Source organism: Trichoplax adhaerens, genomic scaffold (assembly GCF_000150275.1).
Source record: "Trichoplax adhaerens TRIADscaffold_10 genomic scaffold, whole genome shotgun sequence".
In the NCBI taxonomy this organism is placed as follows: domain Eukaryota; kingdom Metazoa; phylum Placozoa; class Uniplacotomia; order Trichoplacea; family Trichoplacidae; genus Trichoplax; species Trichoplax adhaerens.
This window is the reverse complement of record NW_002060952.1, coordinates 1,528,762-1,550,637: the sequence shown is the minus strand read 5'-3', so window position 1 is coordinate 1,550,637 and position 21,876 is coordinate 1,528,762. Positions and strand designations below refer to the sequence as shown.

Below are 21,876 nucleotides of genomic sequence, written 5' to 3'. Positions count from 1 at the left end.
GTACTGTACTGTACTGTACAGTGTACAGTACTGAACTTTTAGAGGCAAGAGGCAATACAGTACTGTAAGTCCAGTACAGTACAGTACTGTACAGTACAGTCTTTAATTTCCAATTAATACTGTACTGTACTGGACTTTTAAAGGCAAGAGGCAATAAGTACTGTACAGTACAGTCTTTAGTTTCCAATTAATACTGTACCGTACTGGACTTTTAGAGGCAAGAGGCAAAAGTACAGTACTGTACAGTCTTTAGTTTCCAACTAAAAATTCTGTACTGAAATTTTATACTGTAGGCAAGAGGCAATAAGTACAGTAAATACAGTCTTTAGTTTCCAATTAATCCTGTACTGGACTTTTATAGTCAAGATGCATCAAGTACAGGACAGTCTTTAGTTTCCAATTAATCCTGTACTGGACTTTTAGAGGCGAGAGGCAATAAGTCCAGTACAGTCTTTAGTTTCCAATTAATACTGTACTGGACTTTCAGACTGTAGGCAAGAGGCAATAAGTATGTACTGTACAGTACAGTACAGTCTTTAGTTTCCAATTAATACTGTACAGTACAGTACTGCACTTTTACAGTACTGTACAGTACTGTATACTGTAGGCAAGAGGCGTTAAAGTTAAATACTGTAAGGCTAGGCTTTTGTCTCTATGCATTTTGGTGAAAGGTATGTGTAAAATAAACGTCGCAAGACGAGGCGCGGATTTGCAATGCAATGTTAAGACTTTATCTCTTTCTAAATGACATCTGTTTTACACGCTTTTCTACAGTACTACAGTACTGTTTCTAGAATCTACTGTGCTGTACTGTACGGTACCGTGTACGGTACAGCGCAAGCGTAAAACTCATCGACGGTACTGTACTGTACTGTAAATCAGTCAAGCTGGAAATTCGACAACTGAGAAGATGGCGAACAAGGTAATTCCGTTGCTAGTAGTATTTTAATGAATTATCAAGTATCCAATTTGAGATGGTAAAACTAAATAATCCACTTTACACACTAAATTGGTTATTTTTCAAACTTTTTTCACTAAACTGCTATGTATATTCGGTTTTATTAATAATATTTTAATGTAATTATGAATCGAAGTATTTTCGGCGCAACTCTGTCGCTGTAGTGACGGACGACAACAGCTGAGATAACTAGCCCGCCGAATTTCTCATTTCTATCTAGACTTAGTACAATTATCGTACAAGTAAAATTTTGTACTTTCCTCCGTAGAAGACCAATTCGTATACTAGAATAGCCTCTAAATCGAATCTCTACTGTATTCTTTCAATAGATATCATTCGGTCTATGCTGCAGTATTATATTAGTATTGGAAGGATACAAGAGCTTAATCTAGATTGAATACTCTCACTTTTAGACTCGACCTAGTTTATCAGTAGCGAGCTGGGCATTTATAGTAACATAAAAGTAATAAATTTCCCTTGCTATAGCCATTCTATGATCCCCTAATTCGTGATCGGTATCAATTCATGAAATTTCTGCAAATTATCAGCGCTAATGATTCAATTTTTACTAGCTAACGTTTAAATATTTCTTGAATACAATTGATACCAATCGTTGTACAGGCCTACGGTGCTAAATTTTTTTTATATTTTGAATACATCATCTTAATACTGGTATTTCATTCATGAGTGTTACTTTTAAGTAAAATGAATGAGTATGTTACTGATATATGTATTAAAATAATTTCTCTATAGGATGTATCCCCGGAAACTCTGCCCACAGGTAGTAATATAATACTTTTGAACGTGTTTAATCAATAATTGCTAGCAACTCTTCCTTTAAAAAGTTTTCGTTTGATTTTTATTAAGACTGCTCTCTGATGATTTTTAAGTCAAAAATATCTCTCTACAATCATTATGAGCTCCTATTTAATGTATAATGCTTCAACTGAAGTACATATATCTTTTAAGACTGTCCTTGTATGCAAGATTACTATTGATAAAATTTTTAGCCTGCACAAAACGTTGTAGTCCCCTTTAATCTTTTCTTAGTGCTATATCTCAGTATAGCTAAAACCATCCATAGCACCATGTTATCTAAATTTACCTAATGATGTATCTGGATTCGTTATGACCCACTATAAATAAGAGAAACAGTAAGCAGATTTTAACTCTTAGACAGTAATATTCAATCTATTCCCCAAAAATTATTTATCGGCGTAAAAGTAAAGTTTTCCTAGCTAGTTATATACTAAACAAGCAAATTTGTGAGTAACTGATTACAATAAAAGTATATTCTGTTTCAAAAGAATCCAATATCTTAAAAGTTTACCTCGTTTAACATGATAAATGTTTTTATTTATATCTGACAGAAACTCTTAAATTCACTATATTGGCTGGAATTACTTTTTCATATTTACGCGCCCTTCGCACTATGTAACATGCTAATATTTGTAATAATGTAAAAGTTATCATATTACTTTATTACAAAGTATAATAATTGGGTGAATTCGCTCCATTGCAATCTTTGATTAATCGCATATGTTATGAAGTAATTACGGTACTTCGCAATTGATATAGTTTGGTAGATTTCGCATTGCTAAAAAGATCAATAAATACTACAATCATGCTTAATATAGATATGCATAACAGCATACTCATTGCGAAATCGTCATTTGCAAACCTACTGGAACATACTGTACTTGGCTATCGTCCGTTTTTATACAAAGTATTAATGTATTACTAGTTAAAATGGTTATATCCTGTCATTGGGCGAACTGTTGAAATTTTTATTATAAATTATTTCAGAATCTCTTATACTTGGAACTCATCAAATAAGCATTTATCTCATTAACCCAGCAATATCACCTATATTGATACAATTTTGACATTATTTTACTTTCTTAAATTATCAAAACATCACGTGTTGCTGCATATAAATTTGATATAACTGTAATGGATAATTAAGTGCATTATACCCACAGATTTATTTTTATTAGCTCTGTTATAAGGTTCATTGCCGTTGGTTGCTTTATTTACTAGTTAAGTATTTATAGCTAAGAGCTAACTTACTGAGAATAAAGTCTAAAGGAAAGAACGCTCATTTAGCCGTTATAATATCCTTGATGCGTAGACTTTTCATATCACCATTTATTGACTGGCTTAAAATATAATATCCATCTTTGTTAACTTAAATGTAAAAATTTAAAACGAGCCATAGTTTTCATGTAACGGCTATCTAAATGATTTATGATGTGACTAAACAGATCGTAATTAGTTACTTTTAACGACATCTAATGATTTTATTGCTTTCGTTGTTAAGGCGACGATGAATTCGAGCCTACGGTTGAGATGATGATGGATGACTTTGATGATGAACAGACAATGGAAGATGAGGAATTACAAGACGATGTTGATGCTGATACTCAGGCGGAAGAACTGGCCCTACTTGAAGAAGTAATTTACGTGATGAGTAGTTGCTGATAAAATGCTAATTACAGTAATCTTCTTAGCCAACTTGTAACTGCTATCCGATGATTTTATAACATCAACGATTTAACGCTTGTAGGAAGGAGACATGCCACTAGAACAATTAATGGCTATGTATGGATACGGCGAGACTGCTAAATCACAGCAGAAAGACGAAAGCTCTGGAGAGGAGGATAAGAAAGGCGTTGTTACGGCATCATTCCATAAAATAGATGAACCTGAAATTAAGACTGGCGAGAAACGGAAAAGGGACAACGATGATGAATATGTATCAGAAAGTGCTGGTAGTGGAAGTGGCTCCGATAGCCGAGATTTAGTTAACAGTAAGTGACTTTTAACAGTACAATCGTAGCTTTATTGAATATTCTGAAGACATCTAACTGGCTTTAGTGTATAATCAAGCTGATGCCAACAGTGATGAATCCGATGAAAGTGATTCAGACTACGAACCGTTGGAGTGGAAGAAGGTCAGTGAAGTGTCGATAAGATACTTTCAAGTATCTTACATATACTCTATTACGGTACGCATCGTACGTTTGTTCATGCCTGGATTCGTTCGTATTTCAACAGGAAATTCGTGTTGGCCCTGAGTATCAAGCCGAAATACCTGAGTATACCTTGAAATCTGATAAAAAGAGTATCCACCCAGCACTAGGAGGTATTTTAATATTGGAGTATCTGTTGCTCGGTGTTGTTGCTGGCACTGAGTAACAATGGAGAAGCATTAATGTATAATCCTCTTTTCTAGCTTTTTGTTATCATATACGTGAACTAACAAATCTATTGTGTGTGTGTATTTATGTTCAACGGTGCTATCAGATACTTTATTGTGGACGCCCGACAACATAGAGGAGGATAGAGGTAATGCTTCTGATGCAGTTGTGAACTATTTATTACTAACTGGAAGGTACTAAATTCTAATTTCATGATGTCTTTTGGATGTGATAGTGGTTAAATATCTTTCAAAATATTGCCAGCCATCCCCTGATGTTGAAGGCATCACCACCTTGCCATTAGGCAATCATAATAAAGACGATGATAAAGCGCTGTTCATTTTGCTCCAAAACAATTTTGATGTAGATAAAGCAATTAATCATAAAGAACATTTTACTGGAGAATGTCTAAGTGATTCAAGTAAGAATTTTAGTACAAGGGTTTATATACAATTGAATTACTTAGGTTTATAACATCTAATACTAATATTGGTACCACCTACCTATCATAGCACCTTTTTGGTCTGAAGATGAATGTTGTAAATTCGAAGACGGTCATAAGAAATTTAAATTTTATGAATAATATGATATAGTAAAGTAATAGTACATGTAGTATTTATCAGAAAAAAATGTAACGTTGGCCTATTTTCTGTGAACAGGGTTGAAACTTTGTGGGAAGAACTTCTATCAGATTCGTCAAAGCTTATTACCGACGCGCTCTGTTGGTGAAATCGTACAATTCTATTACCTATGGAAAAAGACAGAACGCTATGATGCGTTTACTATGCAGTTAAATAACGGAAAAAGGAAAGGATATTTTCAGCCTGGTGTCACGTAAGTCTACTGTTCTATATGTCTAACTAATAGGATTAAATTACTTTTGCATGTTGATTTTAAGAAATCTTTATTTGCAGCGACTACATGGACAGATTTCTTGATGAGAATGAGGTTGATGCTCATTTGAATCCATATGAACGGGCACAACCTCTTAATCCATCAGAGCCTCTGAATAATAATGTGATTGGTAAACTGTCTTCTCAATAATATCTGATTTTTGCTAAGATTCCAATTCGGACTTGGACACTCTTCATTAACTGTTTCCTTACGTTACAACATAGCTGGTGGTAGTCTCAGCTCTCGCTTTCCTGTTGGTCTGCGTGTACCTAATGTGCATAAACCTGATAACTATGCATGCGATGAACAAATTATCTTGAATGACCTATATCACCAGGGATCAACAGGTTAAATGTTAAATCTTTGTGAAATAATAAAAATTATATATTTATTATTGAGCAGAGTTTGACATTACCTAGATTTGATTGTAGGTATAACTCACATTTATTTTTGCACCTTAGAAGATTTAGAAGAAAGTAATTTCTATGAACAGACAGAAGACAACCAAGGATCTTTAACTCTCGTGAAAAATTTCGATTCAGAAACTACAACGCAGCAAGATTCAACAGTTCCCACTGCTGACTGATTTCTGGTGCCTCAGAATTTGATTATAGTATTCTTGATATAAAAAGCTATTATCTTATGTAGGATGCAGCCAAGGTCTATGATCCTACTATTCACTTAAAGAAATTATGCAAAATATCATTGTAGTGTTGTACACAAATAATGAAAACTAGCTCTTACTTCAAACGAATTATATCGAATCCGAAAATTTATATTCATCAAACTCTAAGTAGTTTATTGAGCTCTATCCTCAAAAACTAAAGTACAAAATACAATGCTAGCAATCTAACTATGTGCACTAACGTAAGGGTGGTTTTTGTAAATATGTCAAGCTCTGGCAGTCTAAGCTATCCCCATGATTAAATTGAATTAGTAGACGAATTTATTCAGCTTGGAATTTGAGGAAGTTAAATGTGCCAGCTGTATCAAGAAAAGGTTACCTACGATAGCAATTTGCGATGATTAGTGATTGTATAATGTTGCGACTGCTAGATTATGAAATAATCTATTTCATTCCAAATAGATGATGATTGCAAATGATTCTAGATCGTACGTACGTAACCTAAGTAATTACTATGCGTTGTGCCTATGTTACTGTTCAACCATTGGCTGTTTCACACTAAAATTCTGAACCCGTTAGCAACTTACAGTGCGATATGTATTCTGCCCCAAAATAAGCGCGTGCAGCATTGGTGCCTGTAAGCACGTAGTTTATTATTGGTAACACGTAATTAATTGCAATCAGATAACTGTCTATTATCTCAAAACTAGTAGGTAGTGTCCTTTCTTATTGCGTAATAACCATTATAATCGACTTTTCATGTAAATGTTGCAATCGTTGTGTCTGGTGTATGTCTATTAGATACCATATGAATATTTTGCGAATGTAATTTGATTACCGTTGAAATAACATTCGTACGGTGCTTCTGTGTTTAGGTAATATTATAATTATGTTAATTTACCAATTTTTTACTAACACAAGTGCTGTTGAATGTTGACAATGCCATGTGCAATCTGTAAATGAACGACTAACTTCTTATTTATTAACAAGAAAGCTAGTCTAATTGTATTTAAATAATAACATTGGCATGATGAGTCCTTTACAAACTGAGTACAGTACTACCTTGCACAATAACAGTTTATATATTTCAAACCTATGATATTGTATCGTATCCTTTACAGTATCACTCAACAATCATATCCTGATATTGTAAGATAATAAAATTACCGGTAAAAGTAAAAATTTACTCAGCGATTGTTTATTTAAATTATTATGAGGATGTTTAAAATTCTATTTTTCTACCGCTGACTGATTGATTAAACACCTAGCGTACAACTAGCAGAATTATGGGGAGGAGTAGTTGTTGGCGTAAAAGATGCTGTTACCTTGTAAAGATTATGTCCATAATAAATAGACAAGCTACAAATGCTAACCATAACTCAAAATCAATGAACAATTTTATTTCAATGGAATATCTGCAGTATCTGCATCAAAAATTGTGATTTATGTTTATATACTTTAAACAGAATGGCATTGGTAAATAAGTCAGTTGTAGCTAATCGCTGTACTATACGAGTATATTTAGACTCTGCTAGAGTGTGTACCACAGTGCTCTAGTTATTGTACTGGTTTTCAAATTTCTAAAATTTAAAATAATTCTCTTCAGTAAAGCCGAATTGCTTTAAATATTTTATCATGTCTTTTTCGAATGATTTTGTTCCGCATATAAGCACTTTAGAATTTTGAGATGGAGGAAATAAGACTTTTTCAAGAAATTGGTGATCAACCTTGCTAAGCGTAATTTTATCACCATATTTGAATTTTTTCGTATCTTTCTCGCAAGTTAGAACGTATTCGACAGTTACATTCCAATACTGCTTGAAAGCATCTAGGTCATGTTTTAAAGCTATGTCGTCATAATACTTGACGGATAAAATTAAATGAAGTAGAGTATCATCGTTCTCATTATTGATAACATAGCGTATAATTTGTATCATCGGCGCAACACCAGTTCCAGCCGCTAGCATTAATATCTTTTTGCATTGATTGGGCAGATATTGAAAATCGCCATAAGGTCCTCTCCACATAGCATAATCTCCTACATGCCATTGTCGAATCTGATCTGACATTTTACCGTTATCATAAATTTTGATAAAAACATCGAAATATCCAACGGTATCAACGGAACTTATTGGTGTATATTGACGCGTAAGCATAAAATCGTTAGCTTTATGGGCTAATAGCAAATGCTGACCAGGATTTAAATTCAGTGGTTTATTATTAGGCAATTTAAATCGATAAGTAATTAATTTTTCAGTAATCTTTTGTATGGATATGATCTGTAAAGATGTAAATTGATCAAGCACTATGCCTGCCAGACGACAATTTTTCGTAGTATCTTCCAGAAAATCTTCTTCATTATTAAGAATACGACGGCATTTCTTCTTCCACTTTGCAATATCGCTTTCATAGATATCGAAGACGCAAGGATTACAACCTTGACCACAACAATCACTTTGCAATGGTTCCTCAGGAGGTGGTGGCAAGGACTGATTATTGATGTATAAAAAGCATTGCTCATCGGAGCAGCTGCAGGCTGACCTTGATGAATTATTCCTATTAGAAAGAGTAAGCACAACGTTTAGAACTTTCTTTTTACATAAATTCACTGTCATGCTAATAACATACAATTTAAATGTAGCGATGTCACTGTTACGGTGAACTTATGTAGCTCAAGCAAGGTGATTACTTGATCAGTGCATATCATGAAAGCAATTTGATACATCTGAGTCTAAATTATAAAGCTTAAAGCTTTAATACTAGGGCGAACATTCTATCAAAATTACGTTAGCTTTTAAATGTATTCTCAAGGTTACCAAACTGTGTACGGTAGTAAATGAAAAGTTGTAATCGTATAAGATCATGTACTAAGGACTTGTTTTCGTCTAATTTTGAAGGGGACACGTTAGATACGTATATCTGTATCAGAGCTATTGAGATCATATATTAATATTTTCGTAATGACTATAATCAGTGGGTATCTATTAACAATAAACTAGGGATCATTTATTCTAAGGAGTGAATGTCTATATGCGAAATATAAGTTAAAAAAAGGTTATTCTATTTCCAACACTTACTCCATATCTCTAGATTCAACAGCCTAATAAATACTATACGACCCACACGTAGTATCCATCAGAAATGACAGTCTTTCAAGAATAGATTTCAAGTGTATACTTTCAAACGCTCAATTTTCAGAATGAAAATAAATGCCACTTTGCTTAAAACTATGCCAATACACTTTCATCATAATAAAGCTACTGTGCAAAGCATCGCTATAATGGAGTATAAAGTGTTTATTAAACGACAGTTCAAATCCGACATTCGGAAGATTCTCACGCTTGCAAGCATCAATAGCAGCGATATACTGGACTTTAGCAAATCCAATTGAGCCTTGTACGACAATTCTTAGCCAACTGTGTCAGTATTTAGGTAGACATCATACGATCAATATCATTGTAAGATATTCCCGACCAATTATAATTGCAGTATATCATAAATTATGCCTTAATTGAAGCTTGGCAGCAACTAAATTCGTTAGCAGCATCTGCTAATGAAAATTCTTCGATGAGTCAAAATGTTATCGATTTTTTGCTACTTTTGCTATTTAGGTACGGAAACTGCAGTAATGTACATTGGCACAGTATGGAGGTTTGATTTCTTCTCTGGACTACCGTGATGACGTAGTGTTGTGCTCAATGACAACAACGCTTAAGGGTTCTCGTACTGCTTTCATTTGCATACAGATGCATTATAATACAACGAAAAGGAAATTTTCTTACCAACTGCAGTATCGTTCAGGACACGGTATAGTGTACTGTACGCCGGTCTATAGTATCTGAGGAAATCCTCCGTTGTCCATAGCAACCACTACAAAATCGATCAACGTTTACAGGGTACAGTTTATACATGTAGGATTTGCAACTTTTCAAAATGTCGAACAAATCAAGGTACAGATAATTTATCGAACTAGGAATAGAAGATGCCAGAAATGATTTTTTTTCATTATTTCGTACTAATAGAATAACCATTAATGTGGACTTAATTTACTGTACTGTATACCTATTCCAAATATCTCATAATTTATAGTAGTATTTTAGTTCAAAACGAACGCTTTTCCATATATAGTCTCTGGTAATAAATGGACCTCATCATCAAAAAATTTAAATCACTTCAATCACTATCATACGATTAGAAGTACAGTAACAGTAGAAATAAGTATTTATCGTCTATTTAAATTATTGTAGTCTATAATACGTAAACGTATCATAAATACGAGCACTTCAAGTTAATTGCGTATGCATCATGTTGATAAGAAATTATCCAGGAAAGAAGGAATAATCGACTGTATAGTAATTATTACCTAAGCTCTTTCGGTCAATATATCTATCTTGGCTACTCAATTTTAATTATGAATTTAACGTTCTTGCCTGTCTTCAGAGCTACGTTGCGCAATAGCACGAAATACACGCAAGGCTCTGAAACTCGATTCTCAGCCACTCGAGCTTCAATTGCCACTTCGCGTATGAATTATGGCATGACAGGTCGTCGCCAGGTTATGATTGATCCTAACATTAAGGATCTCTCCAAGTCAAGCAAAGCTGATATTCAGGTATTATAATTACTATTGATTAGGCGTAAGCATTATAAGTACTTTTCATAAGCTAACTTAATAGAACGCGACTTTATGCACAGTGATGGCTTACCTCTATGTATGTAACGTTAATAGATTCTAGACGACCTTGGAAATGATGTAACCCCAAAAAGTTTGTTAAAACATGATTCCTTTGCTGGCAACACATCCAGGTACTTTAATAATTTCTTTATCCAAGTACGTATTGGTAAAGTTAATCTTACTCATTTCCTCTCGCAGGCGTAGCCAGCCAAATTTATTTGCCGATTCTCAACAATCGGGCAGTACGGTAATTAATCATTTAATATAAATTATTTGCAAGATAAATTGACATTAATAAAGTAGATTTAATCCTCATCTCTATTAGCCAAATGAATCTCAAGCTTCTGTCTTTGGAGGACCATTTACAAAGTAAATTATACATTCACGTATGCCAATATCTTAATTACCCTGAAGCTTTTACAACTATTTTATATTAACATTCCTTGGATTTTGCTTAAAATTGCACACTTTCAGATCAATATTCAGTAGCGCTGCTACAAGTCAAAGTATTACATCTGGTAGATCCTCACCAGAATCGATTATGGACGATATGGGTGAACCAACCGGATACCCAGAAATTCAATCAGCCTATCATACCAGTAAGATTTCAACTATATCATGTTTAACCTACTTTTCTGCGATATGTATAGCATAGTCATATTTCATTTTTTTGTCGTAGCTATGCAAGAAGAATCCCGAGAAAATTTAACCGATAGTGACTTAAGAAAGATGGTAACCGTAATATTGATGGTTTATGAAGGGATTTCGAAAATGTCGCTTTAACCGGATCTAATAAATTACCGTGATTAATTTAGGTGGATATCAACCTAACTGAAACAGAGACCATATTTCTACTCGATATCCCTACAACTTCTTTTTCTGAAGATACAGAGGCTGCAGATAAAATCAAGGAAAGGAATACAGTATATACAGAGGTAAGAAACTGTAAAAGCTATTTGTTGCAATTTTGCAAAGAGCCATTTGCGACTTTTAGGGTGATATTTTTGGTCTGACCCTTAATGTGATTTAAATAGATGCTGAAGCAGCGACACGGAGATAGATATACTGATCGATTTATGCAGACATTTAACGACGCTCCCAAAAATAAGGAAGTACAAACTACCAGATTTGGTTTAACGGTATGTAGAACTGAAGTTAATTTGTATTAATTTTATCCATAATTACTTCCATGCCTTATGTTAGCTTTATATAAATATTCTAGGATGCTTCTGTCATGGCAACCAATTGGGATATGTACGATACATATAAGGAGAAGGAAGGCAGTAAGCTGCTTCTATTAAGACATTTTACATTGCAACATACAACTTATAGTTGATTACTCTATGTAATAATAATAGCCAACGACCAAGAATCCGATGATGACTTAGCAGAGGAAGTGCCATCTTCTCAGAAGTCAAATAGAGTTAGTAAAATTGCCAAGGATGAAGATAAAAGTATATCTATGACTATGCGAGACAGTAGCATGGGTTAGTCCTAACTAGGGAAACATTCTTATTAATTAATTATGGATCAGAGAGATAGAGAGCTAAATATTGTGGCTAACTTTATCCGCAGCTCTAAATGCAATTATCTGTACCGATTTCAATTTTAGAGAGTCGTATAAGCATGATAACGGAATCCGAAATCTCGGGTGCACCGAATGAAGACGGAAGTACAAGTACAATGCCAGTGAACGATAGTGCATTACGATCGGATGCCTTTAAACAATCGCTATTTACAATGGAAAGAGCAGTTACGTTGAATAATTATCAGCATAAACAAGCCGTTTATCGCGGTTTATCTGTTTTACCAGGTAAGAATCTAAGGTATAATCGCTTAACCAGTATTGGACTCTTACAATATTCACATGCAGTAATAATAATCATTTGTGATATGTTTAATCCAGATCCGGATGCTGTTCCACCCAGTAGTAATCGCCCACGGATTGCAGACAATGATGTTGGAAAAATATTACCAAATCTAGAGCGCTTATGGGACTATAAATGTAGCATAACACGAGGCCGAAATATTAGTGCCATGACATGGAATAAATCCAATCCGGTAACTGATAAGTATTAACTATGCTCTGATATCCATTTTACATTTGATTATCTGGTTCCTGCTTTTTATAAAGCTGTATTCTATAAATACACCCAAATAGGATATCATTGCAGTAGGATATTGTCAGTTCGGTTATAATGAGCAAAAGGGTGGATTTGCCTGTTGCTGGTCAATAAAGAATCCAGAAGTAAGATTCGAATCTATCAGCATAATGCGCACTATATTAATATTGTAGCAAAAGGAATATTAATGCTATCAATGGTGAATAATTTTAATTTTTGTTCATTCTTGTATCCTGCTGACCTTAATTTTCTTAAATTTAAAGTATCCTGAAAGAATTTTCCATTTTAATACTGGCGTCACAGGCTTGGACTTCTCATCTACAAGTGGAAGTCTTTTAGCAGTAAGTTATGATATTATAGCCATGTATGGGTATTATTACATCATACTTTACTCTGTTTTAAAAAAGTTGGCATTTAAAGTTAATGTAGATTGGCATGGGTATCTAAATAAATCATACATATCTTAGGTTGGTCTATATGATGGCACTGTAGCAATTGTGGATGTAAGAGGAACAGGATCGCAATCGATTTTGGATAGTAGGTAGGAAAGCTTATTCGGTTATTTTTTTTCAGTTAGAGGGTTTTTCGTATAATTTTAACGATTTCATGCTATAAGATGATAGCTCTATTTGAGAGTTGAATAGAGCTATTAATTTGATATTTTAATATATAAACTCATGAATGTTTATTTAGTGAGAGTCCAGGAAAACATTCTGGCCCAGTCTGGCAAATAAAGTGGGTTGATCGCGATCGTTTAACAGGCGAAGAACATGGAGAAATGCTAGTATCCATTTCCACCGACGGGCGTATAACCCGTTGGTCGATTCGAAAAGGCTTCGAATGTTCTGATTTAATGCGATTAAAACGAATATCTAATAAAAAGGAAACTAAAGATCGAAAATTAGACATTAAGCGAAGTCACGAAGGCTTGATATCTCGTTTTTCCGGTGGATTAAGCTTCGATTTTTATCCCAAGGATACAAACATGTTAGTTTCATTTCGTATATCATCAGATAAGATATCGGTAATTCTGTATAAGTAAGATTGTATGCCTTAGATATTGGCCAATTCTAGGGAAATTGAATGTCTATACCCTTATTACAACTTATCTCCTTGATTTATATTAGCTGTTAACATATTTATATATGTAATGAAATCTCATTGATTATTTATACTTATTTTTGTAATAGCTATCTTACCGGAACTGAAGACGGTCATATTCATAAATGTTCCTGTTCATACAATGAACAATATTTGGAAAGCTATTTCGGACATATGGTATAACACTCAATTAATACTTGCATAATTTTTTATTTTAACCATGCTTTGCTTATCACAATAAGTGAAAGAGTTTTACTATATTTATAGTTCCACTTTAGCTCTCTATATTACACTTATAAATAATTTCGGATTATTGACTTTAGGGTCCAGTATATAAAGTAGCTTGGTCTCCTTATGTATCAGACGCATTTCTTAGTTGTAGTGGTGATTGGAGTGTTAAATTATGGAATCAAGAAAAACCCAAAGCAATTCACAGTTTTCAGTCTTCAAAGGTGAGATATTTAAATATTGATTGCAGTATTTGGCATTCGGAAACTACGACGAAACATATCATGAGTTGATCACCATTATGCTCTTTACTAATATAGGAAGCTGTTAACGATATTTGCTGGTCACCCACTTCTGCCACTACTTTTGCGTGTGTTCGTGATCGAGCCATTGAAGTATGGGATTTAAATGTCAGCACGTAAGTTTGTGTTACTGTTATACGTTCATATTAGTGATAAAACACTTATAAGATACTATTGATCATTAATGCACGTCTCTCGTGATATGCAAGGGCAGACAGAGATAACTAATGTTATTTGATCATACTATGCGATGATATAGATTGGACCCAATTATTATAACGCATCCTTCTGGATATGCAAAGTTATCATCGGTTGCTTTCTCGATCAACTCTGAGGTACATTAATTATTCGGCTATTGCCTTTCTTTTCTACCTCTACTCGAATTTTCATATTAAGAACAGAAAATATTTCATTGCATCTTCTTAAATGTATAATTCGTTTCATTCTTATGAATAGTGCTTGCTGGTTGGAGACAGTGATGGGCACATAACTATTTATCTATTAAAAAATATCCCTCAGCCGCCGGAAACTCATGTTGAAATATTAACTAAATTGATGAATCCACAAACTATTACAGTTACTGAAGAAAATGACGAAAATGACAAGAAGTAGATTGATTGATTATACTAGACGCGGTACATAATTTACCTATTCTTAAGCTCTTCGATTTATGCATGTTCCATTTTCAATTCAATACTAAGCCGATTATATTATAGGTCTATTGGATTTCGCATCTCTACGCTACCTAATAGCATATCCAACCAATAACGGGTGAATCCATGAATTTATAGGTTCTCCCTTAGAATGAACTACGAATCACGAGTACGATATATCATAAATACCATAGTATAGTGACATAACGATTTTATACGGTAATCATCTGTACATACATACAGTATATTTTACGTGCCTATGCAAGCTTTGCCGAATTGCGTCTGTTCTTGTATTGGTATTTTATATAGTAGCACGTAATTTATAAAATGTTTATTTTAAAATTCATAATTTTTAATATACTCTGAAAATAACGGAAACTATTTTCCGTCATCATCTAGTACCGCTTTCAATATATCTATTCTTATTACCAGTTTCTTATTAATACTCTTGTTTGGTTGGAAACTGTTATAATTAATTGAATCTTTTTCCGATGTAAATTGTGATTATGCTTATGTGATGGCACTATAACTTAAGATCTCTATTACAGAGTAGCCATATCATGTATGAAGATAGTAGTGATAGTACGTTTCATTACGGATATTAATGTATACTACGTAGGAATTTATAAAAACTGTAGGAAATTCTCAAGCCAAACAGAGAATACTGAGAAAACAATTGATATAAACAATAAAAAATAATATTCACATCTTTCCTTAATGCAAACCTAGTAACTACTTGATAGAGCTTATTGTTGGAGTACATCATAACACACTAGATCGTGTATAGTCGATTAAGTACCAAGATGATCCCATTATTAAAACCAGAATAAATTATAGAAATACCCCTCCGCTAAACTAACTCTCTCATCCTATTAAAAGAGCGCAGTTCTCAATGTACGAGTACCTTCCATCAGGTCAAAAATGATGAGATTTAGAAATATTTGGTACTACAATTATGCATTATGAATTCCACGACAAATGTTAACACAAAGAAAGAGAATTTGAATCGAAAATCGCTCAATTTAAGCCAACTTCATGTGCAGCGTGATTATTTTGGTTTTAAATGTATAGGTGAAACATAAGCTTTCATGAATGCAAGGAAATTATATTCAATATATGTTTTACGGATAGCGGAACGTTTAGGGAAATCGAATGAGAAAAATTTCAGAGAATAGTTTAACTCTGATCCAGCATGATTTGTTCAAGAGCAGTGATTACCGTACCATTGTTGAAATTCAGCAGCATATCACTCTGAATGTATTACTTTGCAGTTATAAGGTAGAAAAATAGGATAGAAAATCTAGCTGATATTTCTTCTATTTCTTTCATGAATCCATCAGCTAAAGTGCGGTAGTTCATAGCGGCTAGCTGTACCCAAAAATGATGTCACCCAAGACGACGATGGTTCGTAGTGTAGCCGTAATACCGTGGTCAAGCATTGGGCGACATCATTCTGTTCCTGCAAGCGATTTGGACTGTAGGTAATACTACGCTATCGCTAGCAAAACTATACTACGTATTACTTTGCAGTGAAAGGTAGAAAAATAGAATAGAAAATCTAGCTGATACTTCTTCTATTTCTCTGAAATTATTCTCATGAATCCATTAGGCAAATTACAGTAGTTCATAGCGGCTAGCTGTGCCCAAAAATGATGTCACCCGAGACGACGATGGTTCGTAGTGTAGCCGTAATACCGTGGTCAAGCGTTGGGCGACATTATTCTGTTCCTGCAAGCGATTTGGACTGTAGGTAATACTACACTATCGCCAGCTAAACTATACAGTACTATGTATTACTTTGTAGTAAAAAAGTAGAAAAACAGAATAGGAAATCTACAGTAGCTGCTATTTCTTCTATTTCTCTCATGAATCCATCAGCCAAAGTGCAGCAGTTCATAGCGGCTAGCTTTACCCAAAAAGTATGTCACCCGAGACGATGCTTCGTACTGTAGCTGCAACACTATGGTCAAGCACTAGATCGCCTAGAGTCCAGTCTACAGTAGCAATTGAATTGTTATGGATGACATATCTTTTACACAGACCAGAGTACTCTTGCAAGTCAGTACAATCTATAGTAGAGTATAGTCCAAGTCGGTAAAGATCGCTTTCACTCCGACCCTGCACTTTGTATCGTGGCAACTACTGTACAGTAGACAATCAGCGCGTGTGCCCATGCTCAATGCGATGGTTGGTAGCCAGTTAGCAGCAGCCAAGGTCCAAACTTCAGACAGGTTTTACTTGCATTTGGATCATTTTACTCCTTCTTCCAGGACTGAAAACTCGATATTACTATTGCTATTAGCTTGAATTGATTATTGCAAGAAAGATGAAGGTAATCCCTAATGATATAAAAGCCCATTGCTCTTCTCTTGCTTATGTGCAGTATAGTATATCCATCCAGGTACAGAGTAAATGCAGCGGATGAGCAATCCTTGAGTGTTCGTTATGAGCCTGTCGAATGCTCATGGTGTGGCATGAATAGCAAACATGCAATGGACATGGACATGGAATTGATCCTATAAAGTAGCAATAATAGGGGAAATAAATCGCTCTGTTAATATTGATTAGTTTAGCCTGTGCCAATGAAAAATATCTTATCTAATTTTGAATTGCTATTCAAGCTCTTTTGATGAATTTTAGATCATTAGGAAAATCTGTGGATCAAGTCGATGATACTTGTTTCTAACTATAATCTTCTATTCCTTTTCATATCCTTTTTAGCTAGAAATTGTCCACCAGAGAACAGGAAAACAGATTTTAAACTTATTTGATGTAAGCTCATTAAATCGATGAACTTTCTACAGTCGAATAGATTGATTAAATGACGGCTTAGTTATAGTAAAGTTGATAATGAGTGGATTACAATTTTGCATCACTCGTCGCCAGCTTGTACTTGAACCGATCCTGTGTTCAACAATTACAATTATATCCTATCAATTCATCAACACATTTCATAGATTACCGCATTAGTAATTATAAGATATTATAATGATAGATATCATGCCTTATTGAACATATCCTATTGCCTTGATAACATTAAACGTGAGTATAACGTGAGAAGAGAGCTATTGTGCTATTCAGATAAACGCAGTTGTGGGTGAAAATATTTACTGTAAATTCTCTTCACCGTCACTTTGTACGAGTATATTTTACTTACTTATAACTACAGCAGTAGTAGCTAGCATTGCTGAACATATTCTGCTGCCTCGATAATATTAGACAGTAGCATCACGTAGGAAGAGAGTTCTTCTCGCCATAGCACTCATACTTAGTAGTTGCATACTCTTCCTTGTACTTGTACCTATTTTTACATATGGACAGTATTGCAAATATAATGATAAATTTATAGGTATCGTGCATGATAAATCACATTCTGTTGCCTCGACAGCATTAGGCGATAGTGTAAGATAGGAAAGCTTTTGTAGCGATAGCACTGACAACCAGTAGTTAGTTACGTATGAAATACTTACCAGTATGCTCTTCACCAAGCTACAGAAGTCCCTGTCTTTATTATTGCTTTCACATGTACGTTTTATGTATCACTTTAATACCTTATCATTAACTAAGTTTATTGTGCACTATTGCATACATACGCATGGAGTAGATAAGACATGGCACAGAAGGCAATACAGTCTTTTGCTGTCTCTATGCCACATATTTTTATATTGCTACTGTATACTCTTAGATTCAACTACTTAAATTATTCAAGTAAATAGTAAAGTTTTGTATTACTAATTTACAACTAACCCGATTTTCAAATACAATCTTCTTTTTTATGCAGGTACACCCAAAATCGACAATAGCTGACATCAAAAAGGAATATTTTAGGCAGAGTAAGCTGAATTCACTAGATCAGATCTTAAAAATTCAAAAATGCAAAATTTTCAACTAAATTACTTTTAATAGAACCTCAATGCTATCCTAGTCGACAACAATTTAAAACCGACCCGAGTAAGAATTAGCTAACTAATACCAATTACGCAATTTATTACCACCATATTTAATATATACTCGTGTGGAAATTCCTCATTCTAGAAATTAGGATAGTAATGTGCTATTGTCGCTTAACTTTGTTCACGGTTTCCCTCTCCTAGAGGGTAGGCCACTTAAGGATGAGCAGCTTCTAGAAACGTTGGAAATCAAGAATTCTAAGTTATACTTCAAGGACTTAGGTATACAGTATGCAAGTATCATGCTGTTTAATTAAAATTTATTTAATGACTATCCATTTTGGTTATCTTATTTTACATTTATACCTGACGCCAAAATATATACAATTTTCGAAACTGACGTATCGTAGGACCACAGATAGGATGGAAAACGGTAATCAGCATATCTCATAACGCAAAATATGCGGTGACTGTTTTTATAGTTTGTAGAAAAGATTGGACACACACTTGATGTAAATAGTCCTATTTTTTATTTTCAAAAGGAAACTAATAGACTTTATACGTCTTTTAATTTTTATTGGTAGGTTTTTCTTATTGAGTACGCTGGTCCATTCTTTCTTTATCCAATCTTCTACCTACGACCAGGGCTTATCTACGGTGAAGGTGCTGCTTCTAAGCCATATGATCTTGCTGTACAGTATGTATATTCCATCAGTATTTCAAGATCTGCATTATTCTATTAAATTTTTGCTAATAGGCTTTACACAAGTTGAAATATATAATATATGTGTTTTTCTAGATTAGCATTGATCGGTTGGACCATACATTACGGGAAACGTCTCTTGGAAACGTTATTTATTCATCGATTCTCTCACGCTACAATGCCTATTGGTAATCTTGCAAAGGTAAATTTGACAAATTCTTATACTGTTTTCAAATTTTTGAAATGTATAAAAAGTTAATAATTATAACGTATTGCTATCTTTGGGCATTTACACCTCTTTAATCCAACCTCAGAACTGCAGTTACTACTGGTAGGACATTTTTAATTTCGACAATTGCATTAAAATGATATTATCGATGTTGTAATATCTATCTTTTCCCTTCCTCCTTTTTACAGGGGTTTTGCAGCTTTTATAGCGTATTTCGTCAATCATCCTCTTTATACCTCGCCAAGTTTGTGATACCATACATATTGGCTTATGACTATTATGTAATAGAATAATTTAGCAAGGATGCCATTACTTTTTTATTAATTATAGAGTATGGAACCAATCAGATCTATGGTGCATTTGCAGGATTTTTGGTAAAATATATCATACACCTTTTATAGTCCTTTTGATGTAGTTATTCAAATAAATGATCGTTTCTTATTTTAAATTTGCTGTTTTTATTACTGCTGCTATTTATTACTTGCATTGGTTTTCTGCTCAGCTTATGGAATATGGAAATCTGGTGATACACTGCCTGTTAAGAGATCTTCGGCCACCAGGTTTAATTCTACTTCAATAATCATACTTAAGTTAGGCGAGTAAGGTTTTAGCTAATAATATAACTTAACTAAAGGTACGAAAGAACGCAAAATTCCTTATTCAAATAGTAATCCTATGTCCATTCTTCAGAATTTTGTCTCATGTCCAAATTATACTTATGAGGTATAACTATATTTATAGTTGATACTAATTGTAGCATGTAATCAAATTTCGATAGGAATCATAAATGAATTCTAAAAGTTTATTTTGAAAAACTAAATTAGGTCGGAACATGGTTTTTCTTCTCTGTCATGACGCAATGCTTAGCCGGTTAGCTCAGAAATTAAACTAACGCTCCTATTTGGGCTTTATCGTTCTCGCGATTTTTTGGTTGACACTCCTATTTTGTTTTTAATCTAGTTGTCATCTTTATGTTTCTTGGCTTGTACCAAATGACGGTATGGGCTATTGGAAAACACCGCAATTATAAAAGAGAATTTAAAAATTATCCAAGAAGAAAGGCTATCCTTCCATTTATTATATAATAAGTTTGGCAAATGTCCGTTAATGTCTTGCCTTGCAGCTGCTATTACTGTGATAGTATTATGAATAGAATGTAGGTGCTACCCATATGTAAAGACTCACTAGTCATGTAATATACGGTATTAATATACTGTCTTATTATTATATTGCGTAATTAATCAACTTAGAAAATTCAATTATTTTTAAAGTTTTGCTGCAACGCTTGTAAACATCATTGCAAATAACAGCTGCGTAAACATACGTTGATAGATTCTGTTGCTTAATATGGAAATTAAATACTTCGACTTTTACATACTTCAAATACTAACCGCAATAAATTAATTATTATTATAAGGGCTTGTTTGTATGGAATTAAAATTCTTAAATTTTTAGGAATGATTGCGTAAGTTTAATGTTAGCCAACTTCTCTGTAATCTATTACAAAGTAATACATACGTATGCATCAAAGGTGTGATTACGTTAAGATTTTCTATTCGGGTAATAATTATATCGACTATACAGTAAATGTAGACTTTTTTATATCAGATTTAATCGCAGGAAAGTGCATCGATACTGAATACAACGTAGCTAACACTGCTTGCATGGGATAAATTTATGTCTATTTTATTGCTCATTTCAGATTATAAAAATTAATCAGCATTCTTAAGATATAAACTCAATCATACATGGAATTAAGAGAGTGGCATAAGCTACAAACTAAGTAATCTACTTGAACAGCAGTATGAATTAATCTGGCAAGCGCAGATACTGATGATTGTTCAGTAATTTCTTCTCAAGCAAATTTACACCCATAAATTTGCATTTTATCACATTTCGCATAGTCTTGCATTAAAAAATATTTTTTAACTGGTGACTTTTATTGTTTATGATTATAAAATTATGCTACTATGTGTTGACTAGTATGCGTCAAGTCGCCAGTCCACCAGAGCATTCCTGAAGCATACTAGACTACCTACATACAATAATTATTTAGTTAAATTTTGAGAAACATATCTTTAAGATTGTTAGAAACAATTGGTCAGATATTTCTCGCATTTCGCAAATGTTATATGACAACTGTACACACACAGAAATGTGCTAAATTAAAATTTAACATTATGTCTGTCTTACTGTTGCACTTTACGAATACATTATGGCAATTAATAAGGCGATACTGAAAATCTTGTGCCGAAAGTTTTTACTTACATTAACACTACATTACCAATACCAATA

At 33.7% G+C, this 21,876-nt stretch overlaps 4 protein-coding genes across 4 annotated transcripts; 3 read left to right on the top strand and 1 right to left on the bottom strand.

The window, feature by feature from the left end:
• Positions 1-910: 910 nt before the first annotated feature.
• TRIADDRAFT_59334 (uncharacterized protein) lies at positions 911-5,638 on the top strand (the record flags this gene model as incomplete). Its single annotated transcript, XM_002115387.1, has 11 exons — positions 911-922; positions 1,712-1,739; positions 3,279-3,412; positions 3,525-3,768; positions 3,836-3,912; positions 4,016-4,103; positions 4,394-4,579; positions 4,818-4,992; positions 5,073-5,182; positions 5,277-5,399; positions 5,514-5,638. The coding sequence occupies 11 exons, from the start codon at positions 911-913 to the stop codon at positions 5,636-5,638; spliced, it is 1,302 nt and encodes a 433-aa protein (XP_002115423.1).
• A 1,619-nt stretch (positions 5,639-7,257) lies between these two features.
• Positions 7,258-8,151, bottom strand: TRIADDRAFT_15859 (uncharacterized protein; the record flags this gene model as incomplete). The annotated part of the gene is made up of 1 exon (XM_002115258.2): positions 7,258-8,151. A coding segment is annotated over one exon (894 nt), but the record flags the coding sequence as incomplete, so codon positions are not given.
• Positions 8,152-11,167: 3,016 nt separating this feature from the next.
• On the top strand, positions 11,168-14,718 carry TRIADDRAFT_29402 (uncharacterized protein; the record flags this gene model as incomplete). The annotated part of the gene is made up of 15 exons (XM_002115386.1): positions 11,168-11,287; positions 11,387-11,491; positions 11,575-11,683; positions 11,723-11,839; positions 12,043-12,195; positions 12,259-12,413; positions 12,514-12,600; positions 12,739-12,816; positions 12,943-13,016; positions 13,169-13,462; positions 13,666-13,753; positions 13,900-14,028; positions 14,125-14,222; positions 14,366-14,441; positions 14,563-14,718. Coding segments are annotated over 15 exons (1,839 nt in total), but the record flags the coding sequence as incomplete, so codon positions are not given.
• A 4,134-nt stretch (positions 14,719-18,852) lies between these two features.
• On the top strand, positions 18,853-20,666 carry TRIADDRAFT_29423 (uncharacterized protein; the record flags this gene model as incomplete). Its single annotated transcript, XM_002115385.1, has 11 exons — positions 18,853-18,931; positions 19,060-19,082; positions 19,234-19,346; positions 19,449-19,554; positions 19,667-19,683; positions 19,770-19,825; positions 19,912-19,955; positions 20,084-20,141; positions 20,216-20,304; positions 20,406-20,451; positions 20,542-20,666. Coding segments are annotated over 11 exons (756 nt in total), but the record flags the coding sequence as incomplete, so codon positions are not given.
• Between the last annotated feature and the right edge of the window lie 1,210 nt (positions 20,667-21,876).